The sequence below is a fragment of the Anoplopoma fimbria genome, chromosome 19 (genome assembly GCF_027596085.1).
Source record: "Anoplopoma fimbria isolate UVic2021 breed Golden Eagle Sablefish chromosome 19, Afim_UVic_2022, whole genome shotgun sequence".
Classification (NCBI taxonomy): domain Eukaryota; kingdom Metazoa; phylum Chordata; class Actinopteri; order Perciformes; family Anoplopomatidae; genus Anoplopoma; species Anoplopoma fimbria.
The window spans coordinates 20,762,545-20,782,690 of record NC_072467.1 but is presented as its reverse complement, the minus strand read 5'-3'; the positions used below and the strand labels follow the sequence as shown (position 1 = coordinate 20,782,690).

Sequence of the window (20,146 nt, the reverse complement as noted above, 5' to 3'; positions counted from 1 at the left end):
CTGTAGTGTTGATGTTGTAGTTCTTTTGTAATGTAGAGAAAACACATTCACGTGAGTAAGAAAAAAAACCCACTTATATTTATTGAATATTGCATGTTAGCAGAGCCTTTAGAAAACTAGGACAAATTAAGTGTAAAGCCTTATGGTTAGTGGACTCTGTCAACTTCAGCCGTTTACAAAGAGACGGGAGAATGGAGAAAAAATTCAGTCCTTGCTATAGTAATGACATTTATTTTCTACATCATAAGTACCCAGATTTGTCCTGACTGTGCATTAACTTCCAAAGTGAAAATATATCAAGTCTTTGCAGAGCAGCTGTAATACGTGTAATGAGCTACAGCAGGCCTCAATAAGAGGATTTGGTTTTCCTGACATGATGTTAAAGTTGGAGAAACTCTTCTCACCAACAGAGCCGTCAAACAGAAAGAAATCTCAGACTTTTTCTTGACTGATGCGCTAAGCCCGTTTGTTTGCATCGCTGTATCTTTTATTAATGGTGTGATTGAAGCATTTCAACCAGCACTCAAGGACGGAGGGTACAAGGCTATTAGATGGACGACATTTTCTTTTTAGCATCAGAAGTCCTGCCGATGCACATTTACATCAGGAAAAAGAAAGAGAAATGGTTAACTGTTATGGCTTAAAGCAAAAGTTAAACATTTAGGGAAATACACTTTCCTTTCTGGTACAGAGTTAAGACAAGAAGACCGTCAAACGGAATCTCATCTAACTTTATAACAAAGACAATAAGCACATTTCCTAACTGTCAACCTTTGATTACAATTGGTAATGTCACAAGCAGTCAAACATAATCATAACTAATTATTTCAACAGTATAGCAGGCATTCCTCAATTTAAGATCCATCCTTGTTTAACATTTGATTCTACCAAGAGCTCAGATGTAAAGTAGAAAAAGCAAGCAGGCAAGCTAACGCACTGGTCAACACAACGCAACTTTCACGATCAACGTCAAGTCAGTGGTTTTCACCCCGTCTGTATTACACAGAACAACAACATGTCACATATACACACGGTGCACCAGGGGCCTCCACTGTCCGTGAGATTAGTAATTGGCTGGAATGAAATAAGAACTGCACTGGTGTCGTGAGGAATGGCAGAATGTCACAGATCAGACGCTTCCCCTTCTGGTTTTCTGTTCCGTTTAATATTTGTATGTGTAAGCAAAGAGCCAGTTGCCATTTTAACCAGTACATAATACCCCACTGTGGTCTGCCTACATGCGTTTCTGTAACATTTCAGGGATATTTTTAATGTTTTTTTTTTTTTTTTTTTTTACTGTGACAGCTCAGCGCTCAGTGTAGAGGTTTTAATTTTCTGCAAAGAGAGAGAGAGAGAGGGAGAGAGAGAGAACACCATTATTTAATCATGCACCGCATCAGTCCTAGCATATTGACTGAAAGCTCTTAATGTAGCCAAGTCGGATTAAACATACAGACACTCACACAGTTCATATTTACATAGTCCTTCAGGGAAACGTAGCACAACGTTGTTATTTTACCAAAGAGTATTGGGGCTGCTCAATGAGGACCTTGCATACAGATCAGCTAAGACTTGTTTTGTACAGGTATGGGTGAATAACAAAAAATATGACATTAATTAAGTTTAGTGGGAATGCTTAAGATAGTCTAGAAGCCTTGTCTGTGTAACCTGATAGTGGAAAAAGTGCAGAAAGAACAAAAACGTTTAGTCTGATGCCAAGTGCATCCACTACTCCAGGACATTTGTCACTGCGCCGCAGATAAAAGGAACTGACATGACTTTAACCTGTTTTAAGTCTTTCATAGTGTTAAAAGTCTAAGATCCTTCAAATGTATCAATTACTGTGATCTTATTGAACAGATATTAAACTTGGAATTGCTATAACTTCTTTTGTACATGAATAAAAAGGAAATAAACGCCAAAGTAGTTGCACAAGAGCCTTACGTACAGGTTAACGTGTAAAAGAAAGTAAAAGAATAAACTCTCCAGACTACGTAAACCTTCAAATTAAGCAAATGATTCACCACCTTCTGTTAGATGTCTGGGGATATTAGAGGACAATGAAACACATTCGATACCTATAGAGTGTCCCTTTTGATGGAAGTACCACCCACAGTTGGCTAAAAACAACTCCAAATCCAAAGGCCTGCTACAGTCTGACCAAGAAGAGCAGATCTAATGAAGCACCCATCAGATGTGCTTCGTTTCTGCTTTCATTTCGGCTGGAAATCTTATTTGAAAAAATCTAGCAACACAGGGTAAGTGGACGTAAACTACACTCTCTAATATGGGTGTTACAGTAGCAGGGTTAGAGCTATGGAGTCATAATGTCCCCTTCAGCCCGGGAAGGCCTTCTCTCCTGGGTAAGAGGTGGACCGTGGTCCTGGTCTGTTGTTGTTGTTGTTGTTGTTGTTGTTGTTTTGGTCCTTACTGGGACTAGGCTTCAGACTCCAGGTCTTCTTCTGCTCCATTGGTCGTGTCGCCGGTCTCGGGCTCCAGCAGCAGGAATTTGCCATCATTAGTCAGAGGCATGTTCTTCATCAGCTGGGCCAGGGCCTCTGGGTCCTTGTAAAAAAAAAAAAAAAAAAAAAAGAATTTCATTGAAATAAATTGCTTTGCCCAACTCTGGTGGTTGTGTTCCTATTTATCTTCATTAATATCTCCAATGTGTATAGATTTTCTTTTTCTGTTATTCAGCTACTAAAACAAATTGTTATTCAGTGTTGTAAAACTATAAAAGCTAATGAAATTATTTCAATAAAGCACTGATGATGAAGCACATCACAAAAAATATGCTATAAAATAAGCATCACAAAGGATGAATAATAATACATAAAAAGACAGATGCAAGAATAATTAAGAAGCAAAATTACTTTATAGAAAAAGGAGATGTAAAATGGATAAAAAATTAAATGACAATAATGTGGTTGAGGTAAAATAAAGAACAGCTTTTGGGTGAGGAGATTAGTTTTAAGTTTTCTTTTAAAAGTTATCTACAGAGAGACTGTTCCAGAGTTGAGTTAAGTCGTATTTCTTTAAATAGGCACTGTATTTAAAAAGGATAAATTCAAATAAAGTGGCATCATGTAATTCCTCTCCTAAGGGGAACACTCCCTTACCAGTAAAATACCTTATTTGTTTAATTGTATTGTACTTTGTCATCCTGTTTATGCCTTAAAAATCAACATCTAAATCATAAAACATAGGAAACAGTTTTTATGTTTACATGGTGATGATACCTTCTTGGCTTCTGTAATGTCCTTCGCCAAGTTTATGGTGTAACATATCTGTGATTAAAGACAAAAAGATCAACGTTAATATACAGGTTTTATGCAGGGATCCTCATGTTCAATTTAGGAACATTTTTCGACATATAATACTATGACTTTTTTTGTTTTAGGAACATTTTTTGACATACTATACTATAAACATTTTATAACATACTATACTATGATTTCATTCAGCAAAATTTTTTGACATACTATACTATGAACTTTTTTTTAGGAACATTTTTCAACATACTTTACCATGACTTTTTTTTTTAGGAACATTTTTCGACATACTTTACTATGACTTTTTTTTTTTTTTAGGAACATTTTTCGACATACTGTACTATGAACTTTTTTTTTTTTTGAACATTTTTGACATACTATACTATGACTTTTTTTAGGAACATTTTTCGACATACATACCATGACTTTTTTTTTAGGACATTTTTGACATACTATACTATGACTTTTTTAACATACTTACTATTTTTTAGGAACATTTTTCGACATACTTTACTATGACTTTTTTTAGGAACATTTTTCGACATACTTTACTATGATTTTTTTTTTTATAACATTTTTACTATACTATGATTTTTTTAGGAACATTTTTCGACATACTTTACTATGACTTTTTTTAAGAACATTTTTCGACATACTATACTATGACTTTTTTAGGAACATTTTTCGACATACTGTACTATGACTTTTTTTTAAGGACATTTTTCGACATACTTTACTATGAACTTTTTTTTAGGAACATTTTTCGACATACTGTACTATGACTTTTTTTAAGAACATTTTTCGACATACTTTACCATGACTTTTTTAAGAACATTTTTCGACATACTATACTATGACTTTTTTATTTTTTTAGGAACATTTTTCGACATACTATGAACTTTTTTAGGCACATTTTATGACATACTATGCTATGACTTTTTTTAGGAACATTGTCATGGCAAACTTCATTATTACATTTTTGGTAAGTACTACACTATGTCTTTAAAGGTGCCATTTTTTCAATATAGTATGACACTTATATGGCATATTATTCTATGACTTTTTAAATACAATTTTACAGCAAACTATACTATGACATTTTTAACGACATACAATACTATGACTTTTTAAGTGTCTGTATCAACCTTTTCGCCCTCTGTATTGCTCTCAAAAATGAAGGCGCTAAACGAAGGCTCTCCCTCCTCATCTCCGTCACTCCAGTCTCTGCCCTCCACCACGAACCCCATCAGCCTTCCATTCTCTTGGTGAGCTGCAAACTGACACACTTCTCCAAGCTGGAACTGAGAAATGAGGAGAGTTGAGAGAAGCGACAGTGAGTGAATAACAATTTTAGAAAAAAATTAATTGGAGTTGGATAACAGTAGGGATGACTAAACCTCTTCATAAAAGAGAGAAAAGGATTCATACTGAACATTTTTTTGTCATACTTACACTTATTCTTGTAACTTGAGTCTGTGGGTCAATCAACCTATTGTGAAGACATAATAGAGACTTTTACAAGAATTCGAAAACACAGCAGTGATAAAGCCTTGACTCTGGATCTGTCTGCCTTTTGTTTGTCTCTGACAGCTGCTTGAACAATGCTTAGGAAAGGCGAAACTTTCTACAAATGGGAAAATCAATCATGGGTTATATAAAACAGCTCAATAACACATGTATGTTCATTAACCCAAGTGGTGTACAGAAGTTTGTTGCAGATATTTTTGTTTGATTTATGCTTGATTTTATAGATCATGCTTTCATAATAATAAAGTCAGATAAACTGTAATACTGTAAATAAGCTTTAAGTGGAAGACATGTTTTAAAGATAATGTTTCTCTATTGTGTTGTGCAGTGTGGGAGGCCAAAGGATTTCAGGACTATGCGTCTGTGATCAAGGTCAAAACCAGACTATCACAAAGTATTAATGTAGTTTATTCAATTATAAAGACAGGTTTTCACCAAAATAAAGTGAATTTCTAACTTGTGTGAGGCTGTGTGGCAGACAACATTTAAACCACTTGGAAGATTATAAGATTGGTCCAGGAAAATGGTTTCTCCACAGAGTACCAACTGCGCTATGAATAAACTAACATATTCTGTCTCCATATCTTTGATAGATGACCATCAAAGTAAAATATTTTGCACCTGTAATACCGTTACAAGTCCGCAGACTCTATTAATTTACAGACATTCACCAAACATCAGTATTTTTGGCTGAAAACAATAATTGAAGCATACGTTTGGGCATTTCCTATCTATATTGCTTGGAAATTTCTGAGTGCATCACCGTCCGAGTGCATCACCATATGATGAGGTCCAATCAGTTACCTGAGGCTACTGCTGGTGACCATGAGGTGGGACTCGGTGGTCCTGAAGATGTTGTGGATGGCTCGGGCAGCCAGCACCTGCCTCATGGCCTCATAGATCACCTCCTGATTGTTGCCACAACGCACCGCCATTGAGCCTTGGAAGCGCACGGCAAATACTTGCTGCAGGAGGGAGTCTGCAGAAACATACAAACAAACATCACCCACAGAACAACACGCATATGTCAGCAGTATGAACACTTAAGTCAACAGCACTCAGGTAGGAGAGTAAACGCCTGGTACACAAACACGCATTTAGAGGGAGGAAGGAAAATGGTTACCGTCACTTTCTGTTGAACAGTCATCGTCCGTTTCTCCAAATGGATTTGTGCGTCTGTCAGGAAGGGAGCACACACACCAGCAAAGAAACAATTAAACTGCTGCATTGAGCCATTAGGAAGCATTCGGCTTCCTGGAAATAATAGAATAACCACTATGAGGCCAACTTTCAGGAAATCAACATCATCACCCACCAGCACTAGTCGTTCCTGTCTGTCTCTCACAAACATGCACCCACACACACACTTCCTGCCCCAGTTATTCCCTCACCTCCCCCCGGACCTGTTCTGGTCCTGAAACTCAGAGGCCGGCAGCATGATGTCGAACTGAATGGGTGTCCCAGGGGCTATCAGGTCTTCTGGTTCCGGAGCAGCTCCTGTCTTCTGAGAACCACTACTGGAAGCGTGTACACCTCCTGGCTTCGCTCTTCAGGAGTGAGACAAACAGAATGTAAGTAAACCCCAAAACATCCACTACTCAGCTTAGAGGACAGGTCCACATGTTTTAAAGTCTCTTAATACAATACTCACATGCTCATATGTGCATCAAAAAACTAAATCATTTCTCCTCTACACTGGCTGTGAGATCCCTTCCCAACACAACTAAAAAGTAAGTGATAATATTCCTGAAAAGGAACTGTGTAATACAAACTTCACAGCGTTCCCTCTGCTGTCTGCATAAGAGAAGTATCAGCTGCTGTACCACCCACATCAGAGCAGCTTCTTTTCTCAGGCTGTGAGACTCCTTAATTCATACTCAACCATATAATATAGTATTGCATTTTTGTGTGTTTTTCTTAGGTAACAAAATGGGACTTCAAACTACATTTGGTTGGCTTATGTTGCAAAATGATACTAAATGAACCTTATAAACGTGTTACTTACTTATCAATTGCATTAGGAAGGGTTCATTTGACAGCCAGTATGTACAAGAGGAACAATTACAGCAACCAATTGTGTTTTCAGTGTACATACAGTATCAAAAATGGTATCCTATGCTTCAACTGTTCAGTTCAGTGGCAGATGAACCATGCTTAATTTGTGATTATTTCTTGAAACAATTGGTCCACCTTAAACTTCATCTGTTGCTAGCATATCTCATAACTGTAGCTGTTCAGCTTATTGAGCTAACCATTGCTCTATCAGTTGGTTGAAAACTCAGACTGACTAGCTTATTAGAGCCATATGCACAGCGCTTCAACATGCCAAACAATTCAGAGCTCAACAGACCCGCCTGGAATGCTAATATACCAATGCTATAATATATAATACGCAATCCCTGTTCAAATAACTTATTGCAAACTGTTAGATTCTTGTCTCTTTTCAGTTCGATGGTTATCATCTTCAGTAATCATAGCTTGCAATTTTATTTCTCCATCTGTCCTGAAGCAAACCGTTATCGATTTGAATTGAGAATCACATTGTACACCAAGAATAAATCAGTGTTGCACAGACACAAAGGAAAACTAGCATTTCACAGTACTGACATTAAGAGCCTAAACCAAAACGATGCAAAAAGCATTCAACATACAAATCAAAAAGGACGCCGCAGCTTAGTCCTCAGCTTTTAGAATGATAAGACTTACCACTATAAAAGCACTTCAATATTAACGTAAGGAGAGGATGCAATATGAATGATGAGCCGCATGCCTGACCTGTCAGGGTTGGGTGAGCCCTCTGGTCTCTTCTCAAAGCTGGTGATGGGGGTGACTGCCTGTATGGCGCTCTGGTTCAGTCGGATGGCAACAGCCTGATGACAAAAGAACAGAAACATTGCTGCATCTCTGTATCAGCAGGTGAGTCATTTATCAAAATCAGAGCAGTATAGAATTGTGTGTAAATATGCAAATCTTAATACTTCCTCTCACTAATTTTCTACATTATCTCAGCAACACCTTAGCTACTATACTGTGACTTTTATGCTATTTTTATGACATACTATAATATGAATTTTTAAATGGCATACTATCCTATTACTTTTTTTGATGGCTTATAATGCTTTAAATTCCAAAATCAAAGCTGGCATATGTGAAAGATGTTTGTTCGTTTTCAAATTAGTATGAGTCCATGGAGTTTTTCTCATTGACAACTTCCAAAACTCAATACACTGTGTTTGAAATAATTCTCTATTCACTGCTTGGTGCACGATACTTAATTCCCAGCTTTTGTGTGACTTCCATCTCACACCATGAAAAGTTCCCACAAAGGAACAGAGAATATACAGTAGTTTCAATAGTGTGTACAGATACACAATTATTTGCTAAATCCTGAGATGACAAGCAGTTGATTTGCTGACAGTTGTAACACAACACGATGAGACAGAGCAGAGCAGACACAGCAATGTCTGTTTGTTTCCGAAGAATAAACATTTTCATAGAGCAAACCCTCCAGCAAACCTGCACGATTCTACGGTTATAAAGATTTCAAGGCAACAGCTGTGAGTCACTTCAGAAAAAGGATGGGCCTACATGTCTGGGACAACACCATTACATTTTAGTTCCCTATTTATGTGTAATTAATTAAAAGCCTGAGCAAATTATGTAAAGGGAACTTGTCTCTCTCATGACTGTGACATCATTTAAGTCATAGAAAGGGGTATGACTTTATAAGTGTTTACTTCTGCCTACTCCTTCTCAGCATATAATATTTATTTATCTATTTGTTTTATTTAGAATAAGCTGTATATGTTTAGTGTTCATTTTAATGGTTAATGTTTTTTTGTTTTTTTATTATTTTAAATAAATCTATCTAATCTGAAGTGGTGAAACAACAAATGATGCCTTATCAAATCAGATCAACTTAAGTGATAGCCTACATACCATGATTAAACATCAAATGTTTCTAAGTCTGTTTCTTAGATATTTGGTTAAGCTGCTGTTTTTTTATTCATTTGCAGTGTGTGTGGGGGCTATGAAATTGTGTTTGAGTACGTTACCTCTGGGTTGTCAGTCAGGTAGATCTGTCTGGAGATGTTGTTCACTGTACAAATCCACTGAGAAAGAAACATAGAGATCCACATTAGGATTTATTCTAGCTCAGACTTTAGCCACCGGCTGTGACAGGCCAGTCAGAAATCAGAAAACCTAATATGAAAACCTCACAAATTAGTCTCGACAGCTCCTCCATTGCATATATATGAAATATTATGCAATGGAGGAGTATTTGGACCAGCAGCGTCTTTGGGATGAAGATGTAAAACAATAAGGAGGATTAAACACAGCTGTTTGAAATGACTATTTCAAACTTACTTCTTCATATTCCCTTTTGCTCTCAGCTTGTAGAATCATCGACCTGGAGGCAATGATGGCAATGGAGAGAATTAAATAAAATGCATCCAATATTTCATATGTCTGTGTGAGTTATTCTCATTGTTGGATATGCAGAAAAGTGTAAATACGTTTTGCCTGAGGGGGAGGTTATTTGAAAACAATAGCGTCTGTCTTCACACTCCACAGCCATGACAGAGCTGTTGTCCAGGTCCAGCACCATGCCCCCGGCCACCGCCCCACGAGGCTGACACATCAGGTTCCCTCCCTGGGTGAAGAAGTACAGCCGGTCCCAGGCTGTGGTCACTAGCCCTGTTTTACTTGAGAGGGGGCAGAACAAGTGAATAAAAAAAGGTCAGCACTTAACGATAAAAATTGGAATAAAACGAAGAATGGCATAACGGAAAGTTTAATGGGTGAAGAGGGCTTCATCGGAGTTCAAAGTGAAGATATGTAAGAAGTATCTTTTATGTCCATCTCCCTGTACGAGTTTTGTGAGGATATTAGGGATGTAGGATCACAAACATACTTTTGTTTTTGCCTGAGAATTTAAAATAAATTAAATAATCTGTCAAATCAGACATGTCAATATGTTAATGATGAAAAAAAAGGCTTATCTAGAACCTAAAGCCTATGGCTGATTAGTCTGCAGATAAAACACAATGACAAAAGGCTTATAGTAGACAGCTATGAACTTTTTCATCAATACATTTTGAAGTAAAACAATTGACAAGTGCTCTGTGCAGCAAGGGGGAATGGGGCTTTAGTGCTCTGTAGATATCGTGACTTGGATGCTGGATACTGGTTGAGCTCTCCTTTACTTTCAAGAAGTTGTTAAGCAGGAGCAGATGCCACATTTTAAAGGTTTTGTCCATACCAGCTTGTAATGTTTCTGCCTGCAAAATACCACCACTAATTTAATCCATGCTCTACTTTATAACCCCTGCGGTTTTCTCAGCGCAAGCAACTATTGTGCCTGTTTGAAGATTGTTACATCCGCTGGGTGTGTTTCAACAATGTTTTTTCTGGTGGACAAGTGTATGTCAAATAAAAAAGCATACATTTAATTAGAAAAATGAACAAACAACGGCCAGGTTGTTAACTGAAATAAAATTCCCTCATGTTGTCAATCAGTCCACGTTAAATGATACCATGCTGGTTGAGATTTTTCTTTCCTTAAGGAGGTATGACATACAAAAGAAACTGGTCATTTCCTTTCGTTCACTAAAACCCTCCGCTGCAGGTCATTACGATATTAGCTTAAGCCCTTTTTAAATCAAAAGTTTCCTCTTTTATTGTGGCCCCACAGACTTTTATTTTATCCAATTGTCAACAGAGTGGTGTTATATTTAAAGGCTTAGAAACAGCTAGATATTTTCATTTTTCAGGTCTTTGCATATAAAAAATAAAGTACTACATAATTTAACTTTGACTCAATCAGTTTCAAAACAAAGCGACGCTGTGCGACTCATTTAAATTGCCCACCCGAAAGCCTTCCGCTAGTACATTCAGTTTGAAAAATATTAAAAGATAAATTTCCTTTGATTAATATGAAAATGAATGTCTGTGGGTGGGTGACTGAGACCCTTAATATTGAGAAGCCAGTTGGAATAGCAAATGCTCTCTGGACTCAGCATTTGACAAGCGTTTGAGGCTGCTGGCGGTGTGTGTCATTAAACTGAATGGCATTCTGTGGAAACCTTTTCTTTGATGTCACAGACATTTGTCAGAGACTTTGGATATATATGAGCGAGAGACAGAGTTTGACAGCTCTGGCATTTCACTAAATCACATTGTGGGCTACGCTGCACTTCTACCTCCTGAAGCTATTAAGGAAGTTTCCCTTCTCATATATCCACTCTGCGATAAGCTGACAGCGCACACTGTCAACATGTTACCTGACCCACCTTGTCTGCTGTGACAGACTTATTGTTTACTGTGTTCATGCGTATTCTGAGCAACTTTTGCAAGAGAAGCCAAAATATTTTCTCTGTTGTGTTTGGTTATTTAGAGATTTAAGACTTCAGACCACATGCCACTCTACACTGATTGTACCGTCTTATGCTCCAGACTTAATCATTTAACTAATTATTAAATTATCACATATGTAAAATGAGGACAGGATCAAAGCATGTTCCTCAGCTATATTTTTTCCCCAAGACATCCCTTAACATATAGACCAGCAAGGAACATGAAGCGTCCTTCGAATTACGATAGGGTCATAATGACTGCTATTAATCTTACTTCCTTATGTTGAGGTAGCCAGCCTTCTGGATGAGGGTGCGATTGACAGGATCAGTGTCCTTATCTGGCATATAGACAGTGTCCTCCACAGACAGGAACTCCCTCTGGGACCCACGCATGGCCTCTGCCTCTGTGTCAAGCTGGGCCTGGATACTAGACAGGAAAAAAAGTTTTAAGTACAGACAAGTCCATCAAAACTGACACTCAGAAATGTTGTTTTTCTAGCATTAAGATATGATATGCTAAATATAATTATTAATTAATTGCAACTCTGGGAAATCACAGTTGCATTTCCTAAAAAGGCTGACCAAAACTGTCCAAAAACATTGAATATTTTGTGCAGAACATCACAGTATTGCTATTTTATGTTTAAGATCATACACAGCAAACCCTATTCATCACATTCGTGCACACATGAAAAAGAATGTTTATGAGATAGTCTTTACTTTTGAGTCATGTTGGACACAGAGGAAAGAAAGTTGTCCATCTTCTTTGACACCAGCTCAATGCCTTTCTTGAAGAAGCCGATCTGAGAAGTTAGATGTTATAATGAGCTATTCAGCGTGTATTTTGTTTATCTTTGAATTGATAGAAATTTCTAGAAACAGATAATCACTTGATCACATTTACTGCTGCAACTAATGATTCTATTCATTGATGATTTATCTCCTGTAAAATGGAAGACAATAGTGAAAAATACTGAATACACAAAGATATTTAGTTCTCTATCATATATTTAACAGAAAAGCATCAAATCCTCACATTTGAGAATCTGATAACAGTTTGGCATTTCCAAAAATTGTTTCAAAAAATTGTTGAAGATTTATTTTCTGCTGATCAACTAATCTATTAATTGACTACTCATTGCCGCTCTACATGCTTACAGACTAAAGGCAGGAAAAAAAAAATCAAAAAAATCTCAGTAGTTTGTAATGCATGAACATTTTGCAGACAAACAACTGTCATTTGCCATGAGGAAATTGCTCCTCATTTTTGAATACTGAATTTGAATACTGATATGATAATGTAGTCTGACCTAGTTTGTAGGTCAACAGCTGCTAGGTACCTGTGCCTGTGTGTAGCCAAGCATGGGTTCGAGCATAGCGACTCTCTTGCGATACTGCAGGGCGTTGAGGGCGCAGTAATACTGCAGTGAGGCCTGGTGCTGCTTCCTTCTGGTGTACGCCACCTCCTTCACCAAGTCTGACTTCAGCTGTCCAGACAGGAGAGGGTTGAACACACAACTATACAGTATATATATATACTGTATATAAACATATCCAGCATAAACTATCAAGCTCTGCACACACACTCCTACATATGCAAATACTTGTCCTGCTCACACACACACATACAAATAAGCAACTCAGTCACCTAATCGTGAACGTCCAACAATACATGCCGACACTTTCAATAGAAACTAATAACAAATGAATCTTTGCTTTGTAGCCTTTATAGTGCATTGTGTTGTTACAGTCTAACTTAAACTGTTGGGCCTGGTAGTTAATTCCATCTATTTGTATTTAAGAAGCTAATTATTCCAATTCCATTGTATTACCAGAGTATTACTTCACTGTAAGTCTTTTGGGCTTGAGCACTTGGGTTGAATAAGAAACAGTGTTTTGCAGGAAAGCAATGAGAGTGGCTTGCACTCACTCTACCTTCTCATTTTCCTTCTTCTTGGGTAATCGGCTGTATTTAACCATAGCTGCCTCATGCTCTGCAGGAGAGTACAGAAAGAACATGAGGCTCAGATAGTAGCTGCAAAATAATGGTTTTCTAAAATCAGTTAGGATATCTACTTACCATCAGTGGCGATGCCAAATATTTCCTTCAGTGTGCTTATCTCTGAAATATACAATGTATATGAAGTTTTGTTAGAACCTCTAAAATAGATCCACAACAAAAAAATGCACTAATGCTTAAAGGAAATAAACTTAAGCTGTCGGTTGATTGTTGAACTGAATCCTTTACATTTTACAAATGGTGTTTCAATTGTGCTCGGTCTCTATAGCGCATTTAAAACACCCTTTTAAAACTATGGAGTGCAGCCACTGACCTTTAAGTGCAGAATATGCATTTATCCAGAAATATATACATTTCTAACATACTCAGCATCCATGAAACCGCACTTAAATGTTATTTTGCCAGAGGTTAGGGCTTTGCCTGTTGCATCTCACTGTTACAGAGGACAGGTTGAATATCTGTAATAATGTCACAATACTGTGTTATAATGGGGTCTAGTGGCCTAGGGTTAAGGCGCCGACATGGATTTAGAATCATTGGGCACTGATCATTAACCACAACGTCCCCGGTTTGAGTGATACCCTCTCTCCTAATTGTCTGCCATTTTTTTGACTGTTAACTTGATCATAAAGACACAAAATACCCCTAACTTACTAAGAAAAATATAAATGTTGTACAATAATTTTTCTATATTTGTGTGTTTGTGTGTCCCTACCAGTAAGGTCTTTCTCTCTGAACTGGATCAAGGGGAAAACCATGCTGTCAGCCATCTGGTTGGCTAGCTCTGAGTGGAGCGAGTTCAGCTGGATGACACAAACAGATTATATAAAAATGTCAGGAACTGCACAAGGACACACACAAAAGATGTACCCTTGCCAAACATCTTGAGGGATTTCAATGTATTTATATTATGTACAGTACAATTTGCTGCCAGTTATTATTCCTGCGGCATGATGGAAAGTAACATTTGAGCGAAATGGGTGCATAACTGCAGACAATGACTCTGCTACATCATAACAAACCCATATTGTGAAACAGTACATTTCTTGAAGAGAATAATAAAAACCTTTTCTTTACTCTGATATTGGAAAAAGGGACACATATCGCACACACCAGGAAATCCTGCTAGAATTCTCCATGCTTATCAACGAGCTACACTCCAGCATCTAACAAGATGACATCCAGGTTTATCTGAACGATTGAGCAAGTGGTAAAGTTCACAGGATTAGGTGCAGCATTAGGGCCCAATTGTTATTGTGAAATGAGTTCTCTGCTCTACATCATGAGGTAAAGGCCAAGCAAACAATCCACCTGTGTCCTCTGAGCATATGCGTGTGTGGATTGGTTTGTCCGAATCCTGGCGAGTGCTGACTGGGCAGGCTTGTGGACCCCCATGTCTGACAGTGACAGGCCCATCTGTTTTGTCTATACACCTGAGCCTACACACCCCTCCTTCATCCATCCATCCATCCACTCACCGCTGCTTCCTTTCAGCCATCCATTCAGTGTGATAGGCATCATATTCACCTAACTGTGCTGCCTTAGCGTCTGTATACAATCAGTTCTGGTCTTACAGCGAGGATAATGGTCAGGTCTTTTCATTAAGGTCATTTTCACCAGCATGCTAGTGGAGCACAGGTGCAATACGATAAAAGAACCAACTGTTTCATCAATCTCTTCTGCTGTAATGTACGCACACACACATAAATATACGCCTATAAAACAACAAAACTGCAACTTACCTCCCCTACAGTTTTGGCAAAGTTCTGCAGCGTGATGATTACTTCTTCATCGCCTTTTCCAAGGGAAAAATTCTAAATGGAAGGAGAACGGAGGGGGAACAAGTTTAAACGATGATGAAACTGCAAAATGTTGCATAGATATAGCCTATACTTGGTGCCAAAAAGTTAAGAGAAATATAGCCTGCTCAGCCAGGATTTCTGGCACGTTCCTTTTATGGTAGGAGGCCAAAAGTGCTAATAAACCCCATGCTAAGATGCTAAGTTTTAGGTCTTGTTTAAAGGAGCTAAAAGTGCATCCATTACTGGTCATTGCATTTTTTTTTTCCCGCCCAACATCCACTCTGCAATCCAAAAACCCAACTGACTCACATATCCTCCTTTTAACATGATTTAATAGACCTGCTCTGTTGACTTCAGCAAATATCATATTTTGTAGCTCTCATTGGCTGCATTAAACAAGACCCCATGGTAGATGGCCCACAGAGAGGCACTTCTACTTCAAGGTTATTTCCTGCACAGAAATTTCATTAAGACACACTTGCAAATACGAGGTTTGGCAGACACACATTACATGAAATGAAAATGATAAAAGAATGTATCTGTCTTTGTTTATTTGATGCAATCGTACATATAACTGTAGGAGACCATTAGCAGAGTTACTTGTATAATTCAATCACACTAGCTATGAGTATGACAACAAAAAAGGGGCAAAAAAGCCTGAAAAACACTTCATGCTGCACTTGCTGCTGTTAAGATCATTGCTTTTAGAAAATGGTGATTATTGAAGGCGACTGATGAACATATATAGTATTTTTGTCGACTACTCTCTTCTGTAATCTGGACTGCAGTGGCTGGCCATTCAAAAGGACAATGTTCAGGGCGACTAAAGAAGGAAAGTAAACCAGACACAAGAAAAGTGACAGGGATAAGTCCCAAAATCATGGCACCCATACTTACTTTCTTCTCATAATCCAGAAGTTGCTGTGAGAGCTGCTCCGTGGCCAATCCCATCTCACTCTATAGGGGGCAGATAAAGGCAAGAAGCAAAGTGAACAGAAAAGGATTACTCAGGATTTGTCCGTAGCTTCTACATTTCTCACTCTCTCTCTCTTCAGCCCTTGAAGTAACAAAAGGAAAATAACTGAACAGGTGAATCAGGGTTCAAATGAAATTTCCTTGAAAAGCACAAGAGGATGGGTCTTATTAATGCCAACTCTACCGGTGAACTATTGTTTGTTCAGAAAAGGTCTAACGTCATGTTACACAAGCTGTTAATGTTTTCAGGAGAAAAAAGTATATCTTGTTACTGCAACATTTAAGCATGTTTCTTTAAGCAATTTGGCATTTTCTACTCCTGAGAACAAAGAACAGCAAAGTCAAAACTATCTACACCCTGACAGCACAAGAAGAGTTTCACACAACTTACGGAAAGTCTGACTGACTTACTGAGTGAATTGTACAGAAAAGTGGTTTTAAGGCAGAGTGTGCAGTTAACTCCCCTTCAGTTGCAAAACTGAAGCTTTCTCTGCTCTTTCTACAATAACCTTCAGTACATAATTCATTCTTCAGTTTGCATTTGTGATAATATTTGTTTGGTTTGAGATAATTTTGAGGTATTGGCATAACAAGCTTATGATTTTTTTAAGGTCACAGTGACCCCTGGCTACCAATTTCTAAATCAGTTCAACCTTGAGTGCATGTGGACATTTGTGACATATTTGAATTGTTTTGCTGAAGGTAGTGGCTATTCAACTGAGCTACACAAACAAAACACAAACAGATGCACATACGCAGACTCTGTTCCATTATCTTAGTACCTGGGCTCCAAACACACGCTGCATGGATTGTAGCAGCTGGTTGGTGTAGTCTGTGAGCATCCCAGCATCTTCCTCAAACACGCTGAGCAGGGAGCGAGTCTGTGGAAGAAACATTCATACACTCATTTGATGAATATGACACCAGGATGAACAGTTGAGACAATAGTTGAATAAACTTATAAAGGATAGGTTCACATTGTTTAAGTCTGGCTTAGTGGGGTGGCCACATAAACATTGAAACAGGTTTTACTTGCTGGAGTCATTCATACTGTTTTCTGTTACCGATTCCAATGTAAGTAACGGCGGACATAATTGATGGGCCTCATTCTGTGTGCAAATATATTCTTAAATGTATGTGAAGATTATATAAGGCTTCTGCAGTCTGAGTTTTACAAATTACAATCTGTATTTTTCACAACATTCTGACATTCTATAGAAAAAAACAATTAATCTATTCACTGAATAATCAGGAAAATAAACAGCAAATTAATCAAAAATGTAAATAACTATAAGTTGCATCACTAACTGTAAATCATACTGAGTATAGTCCTGGGGCAACAGCTCAATATGCAAATAAGTTTAAGCATATTTTTAACAAAGCACACCAAATGTTTGTGTTTATTACATCAGAGCAATTCAGGTAGAACTGGGCATATTCATATTGTAACTTTGGCAAATGTTCCTTTTTTGCTTGCTATTTGGACACCTGTGTGATGAACAGTAAACGTATATAGTACTTAAGTTAAAAAAAAACCCACAATTTGAGGGTTTGGTGGAAACCTGTAACTCAAAAGATAACATTGGACAATGAGTGAAATAAATGAGGGTAGCTGCAGTATGCAGAGGCATATGGAAGTGCGGCTTACAAGTGAAACTAAAAAAGCTAAATTATTTTACAGCAGGCCGGCTATGCAAAATCCTGTCTGGGTGTGTGTTTCTTTCCATAAACAGGTGCAGCAAGGCAGGGCAGGTAGAGCAGAGAGCAACACACCCATCAGCTACAGTGTGTTTACTGTTCACTCCAGTTGACTTTTGTCACAGAAGGACTGAGTCATTTCACACCAATCTAGAACATTGTCAACCTTGGCTGTGTTTGGATTTGACTGTAGCTAGACTCCAGCTCTATTTCATGTTAGGAGAAAAAGCATTTTGTAGCAAAAAAAAACAAAAAAAACATCAGGAGGGAAATAACCCTGTAGCATGGGTTGCACTTAAGCAGCACTATCAAAGGGTCAGCCCCTTCTGGGAAAGGAGTGATGCAACTCAGAGCAGAGCATATGGGTTACATGCATAATAGCAAATACAGCCCTGCAATTCACACACCCGTCTCTAACATCCATGCATGAGGCCTTTCATAACTTACTGCACACCAGACCTATAAGCATCAAACATCATATGGTTTTCACTGCTGCCCTTGTTGCAGGCGATTGACTAATTCTAGTACCATGATGGAAACCCCTCCCACTGTCTGTCATTAAGGCCCAGTTCAGCTCCATGACTGGGTTTAACCCATAAAATCTGCACTAGCAAACGACATTGGAAAAAATAAAATACATTTTTGCAGGATAGAGATTCTGGTTGAGCTATGACGGCTTCCTTAGTATTGTAAACAAAACACACAGGCTGTCACCGGAGCAGAGGAACCAGCCCTGAACGGGGGGACATGGTGTTGTTTAGCCGACTTCACAGCTCGTATAGTCTGATAGTGTGACCGTCTGCAAAACGGGGTAAAACCCCCGCTGGAGCCTACCTGAGGACTGTCCTGCAGAGCGTCCTCCAGCAGCAGCTTGTGATGTACGGCCGGCATCTTGTCAGCGTTGGGAGAGAAGGAACAAGGAGCGTGAATTATTTAGAGCGTGGACTCGGTTTCCCAGAGGCCTTTGCGCGGAGGAGAAGGAACACGTTGGAGTTGGAGGCCGGCCCAGTCTGACCTCACCCACACACATGAGAACAGAGTGAACGGATACAAATAAAACTACACTTTAACTATAAACTCAGTATTTGTTTTTTTGTTTTTTTATTTCATTTGATTATTTTCTGATGATTTTGATTTGATTTCTAGCAAATTGACTATTATTATTATTATTTATTATTATTATTATTATTATTATTATTATTATTGATCCCCATGGGGAAATTATTGTTGCAGCAGCTCAACTACACAGACACAGACAATAAATACACATACTATACAACTACACAGACAATAAATACACATACTATACAACTACACAGACTAAACAACTACTATACAACTACACAGACAATAAATACACATACTATACAACTACACAGACACAGACAATAAATACACATACTATACAACTACACAGACACAGACAATAAATACACATACTATACAACTACACAGACAATAAATACACATACTATACAACTACACAGACACAGACAATAAATACACATACTATACAACAAAATAAAGATAGAGTAGATAGATATAGTAGTCTCATGTTTTTTTTTTTACCATATCAGTGTCAACAGTGACCCCATGTGGACATGTGAAGATCTGCAAAGTTACATTTCAGAAACCGATATTTGATTGCACAACATCACACCAGATCAAAACAAGAATATTTTAAGGTCAAAAGATAGTGTGTCCTTTAATGCATTGTAGGATAGGACTGACATTATAAATTCTACTGACATTTACAATGTAAACCGTAAAAGTTCTACTTTCAACTAATACTTAAAAGTAAGGCAGTAAAATGTTCTCATAATGGAGGCGAAATCTTTGTAATATATTATGTATAAAATGATTCATCAAAGTAATGGTACATAATACATTTGATGACTTTTTGATTGCTTCTCTAAGAAATGATTTAAAGTGTGCAATAAAGCTGGAAAGTCCTTAAACCAGGCTGTGTAAACATCCTAACAGTCATCAACTCTGACTGACTCAACACAGAATGAATGTATTATTCTATGTAAGCTTTATACCAAAATGTATGCTCCGATGTAACCCATTTGTATTTACCAACATTCAATTAAATTACCTATCTTTCTCAGTAGCTGTAACTGATAACAATTACATTTATTTTGTAATTCAATTACCTAACTTGGTTAGGCACTAGTTACTCCGTCTGAAATATTGTGGAGTACAAACATAACATCAATTGGGAGTTCTGACGTTAAGTGAAATTATTGATACCTCAGTGATTTTGGCTTCATATAGATTTTATATGATAGAAACAGGTTGTGGTTTAAAAGTAAGGAGTAAGGAGTAAAGTTATCTTCTAGCTCTGGAAATAAGTAATTTTCATAAAAAATGGTCGTCTTTATTTTCCTTTAAAAAGAGCTAAAAATGTTTAGGGCTGACACCTGTGTTATGGATGTTAATTAAAAAAAGAAAACATTTCTAAATAAAATAATAGACTGTGTTAAAACTGTGAAC

General features: G+C 37.7%; 1 protein-coding gene across 3 annotated transcripts; it reads right to left on the bottom strand.

The window, feature by feature from the left end:
* Positions 1–74: 74 nt before the first annotated feature.
* On the bottom strand, positions 75–18,628 carry appl2 (adaptor protein, phosphotyrosine interaction, PH domain and leucine zipper containing 2). 3 transcript variants are annotated; one of them, XM_054619679.1, is made up of 22 exons: positions 18,485–18,628; positions 16,735–16,833; positions 15,875–15,934; positions 14,918–14,989; positions 13,891–13,978; positions 13,236–13,277; positions 13,091–13,149; positions 12,496–12,642; positions 11,876–11,958; positions 11,430–11,582; positions 9,317–9,505; positions 9,168–9,210; positions 8,855–8,911; positions 7,575–7,669; positions 6,191–6,346; positions 5,923–5,975; positions 5,604–5,778; positions 4,725–4,761; positions 4,418–4,573; positions 3,240–3,287; positions 2,432–2,565; positions 75–1,335 (listed from the first exon to the last, which is right to left on the bottom strand). In XM_054619679.1, exons 1-21 carry the CDS (start codon positions 18,539–18,541, stop codon positions 2,437–2,439), a joined length of 1,998 nt encoding a protein of 665 aa, XP_054475654.1. In that variant the 5' UTR covers positions 18,542–18,628; the 3' UTR covers positions 75–1,335; positions 2,432–2,436. The 3 variants fall into 3 exon arrangements, with proteins under 3 accessions (XP_054475654.1, XP_054475653.1, XP_054475655.1); XM_054619678.1 differs by having other exon boundaries at positions 75–2,565; XM_054619680.1 differs by having other exon boundaries at positions 75–2,565; positions 6,203–6,346.
* Between the last annotated feature and the right edge of the window lie 1,518 nt (positions 18,629–20,146).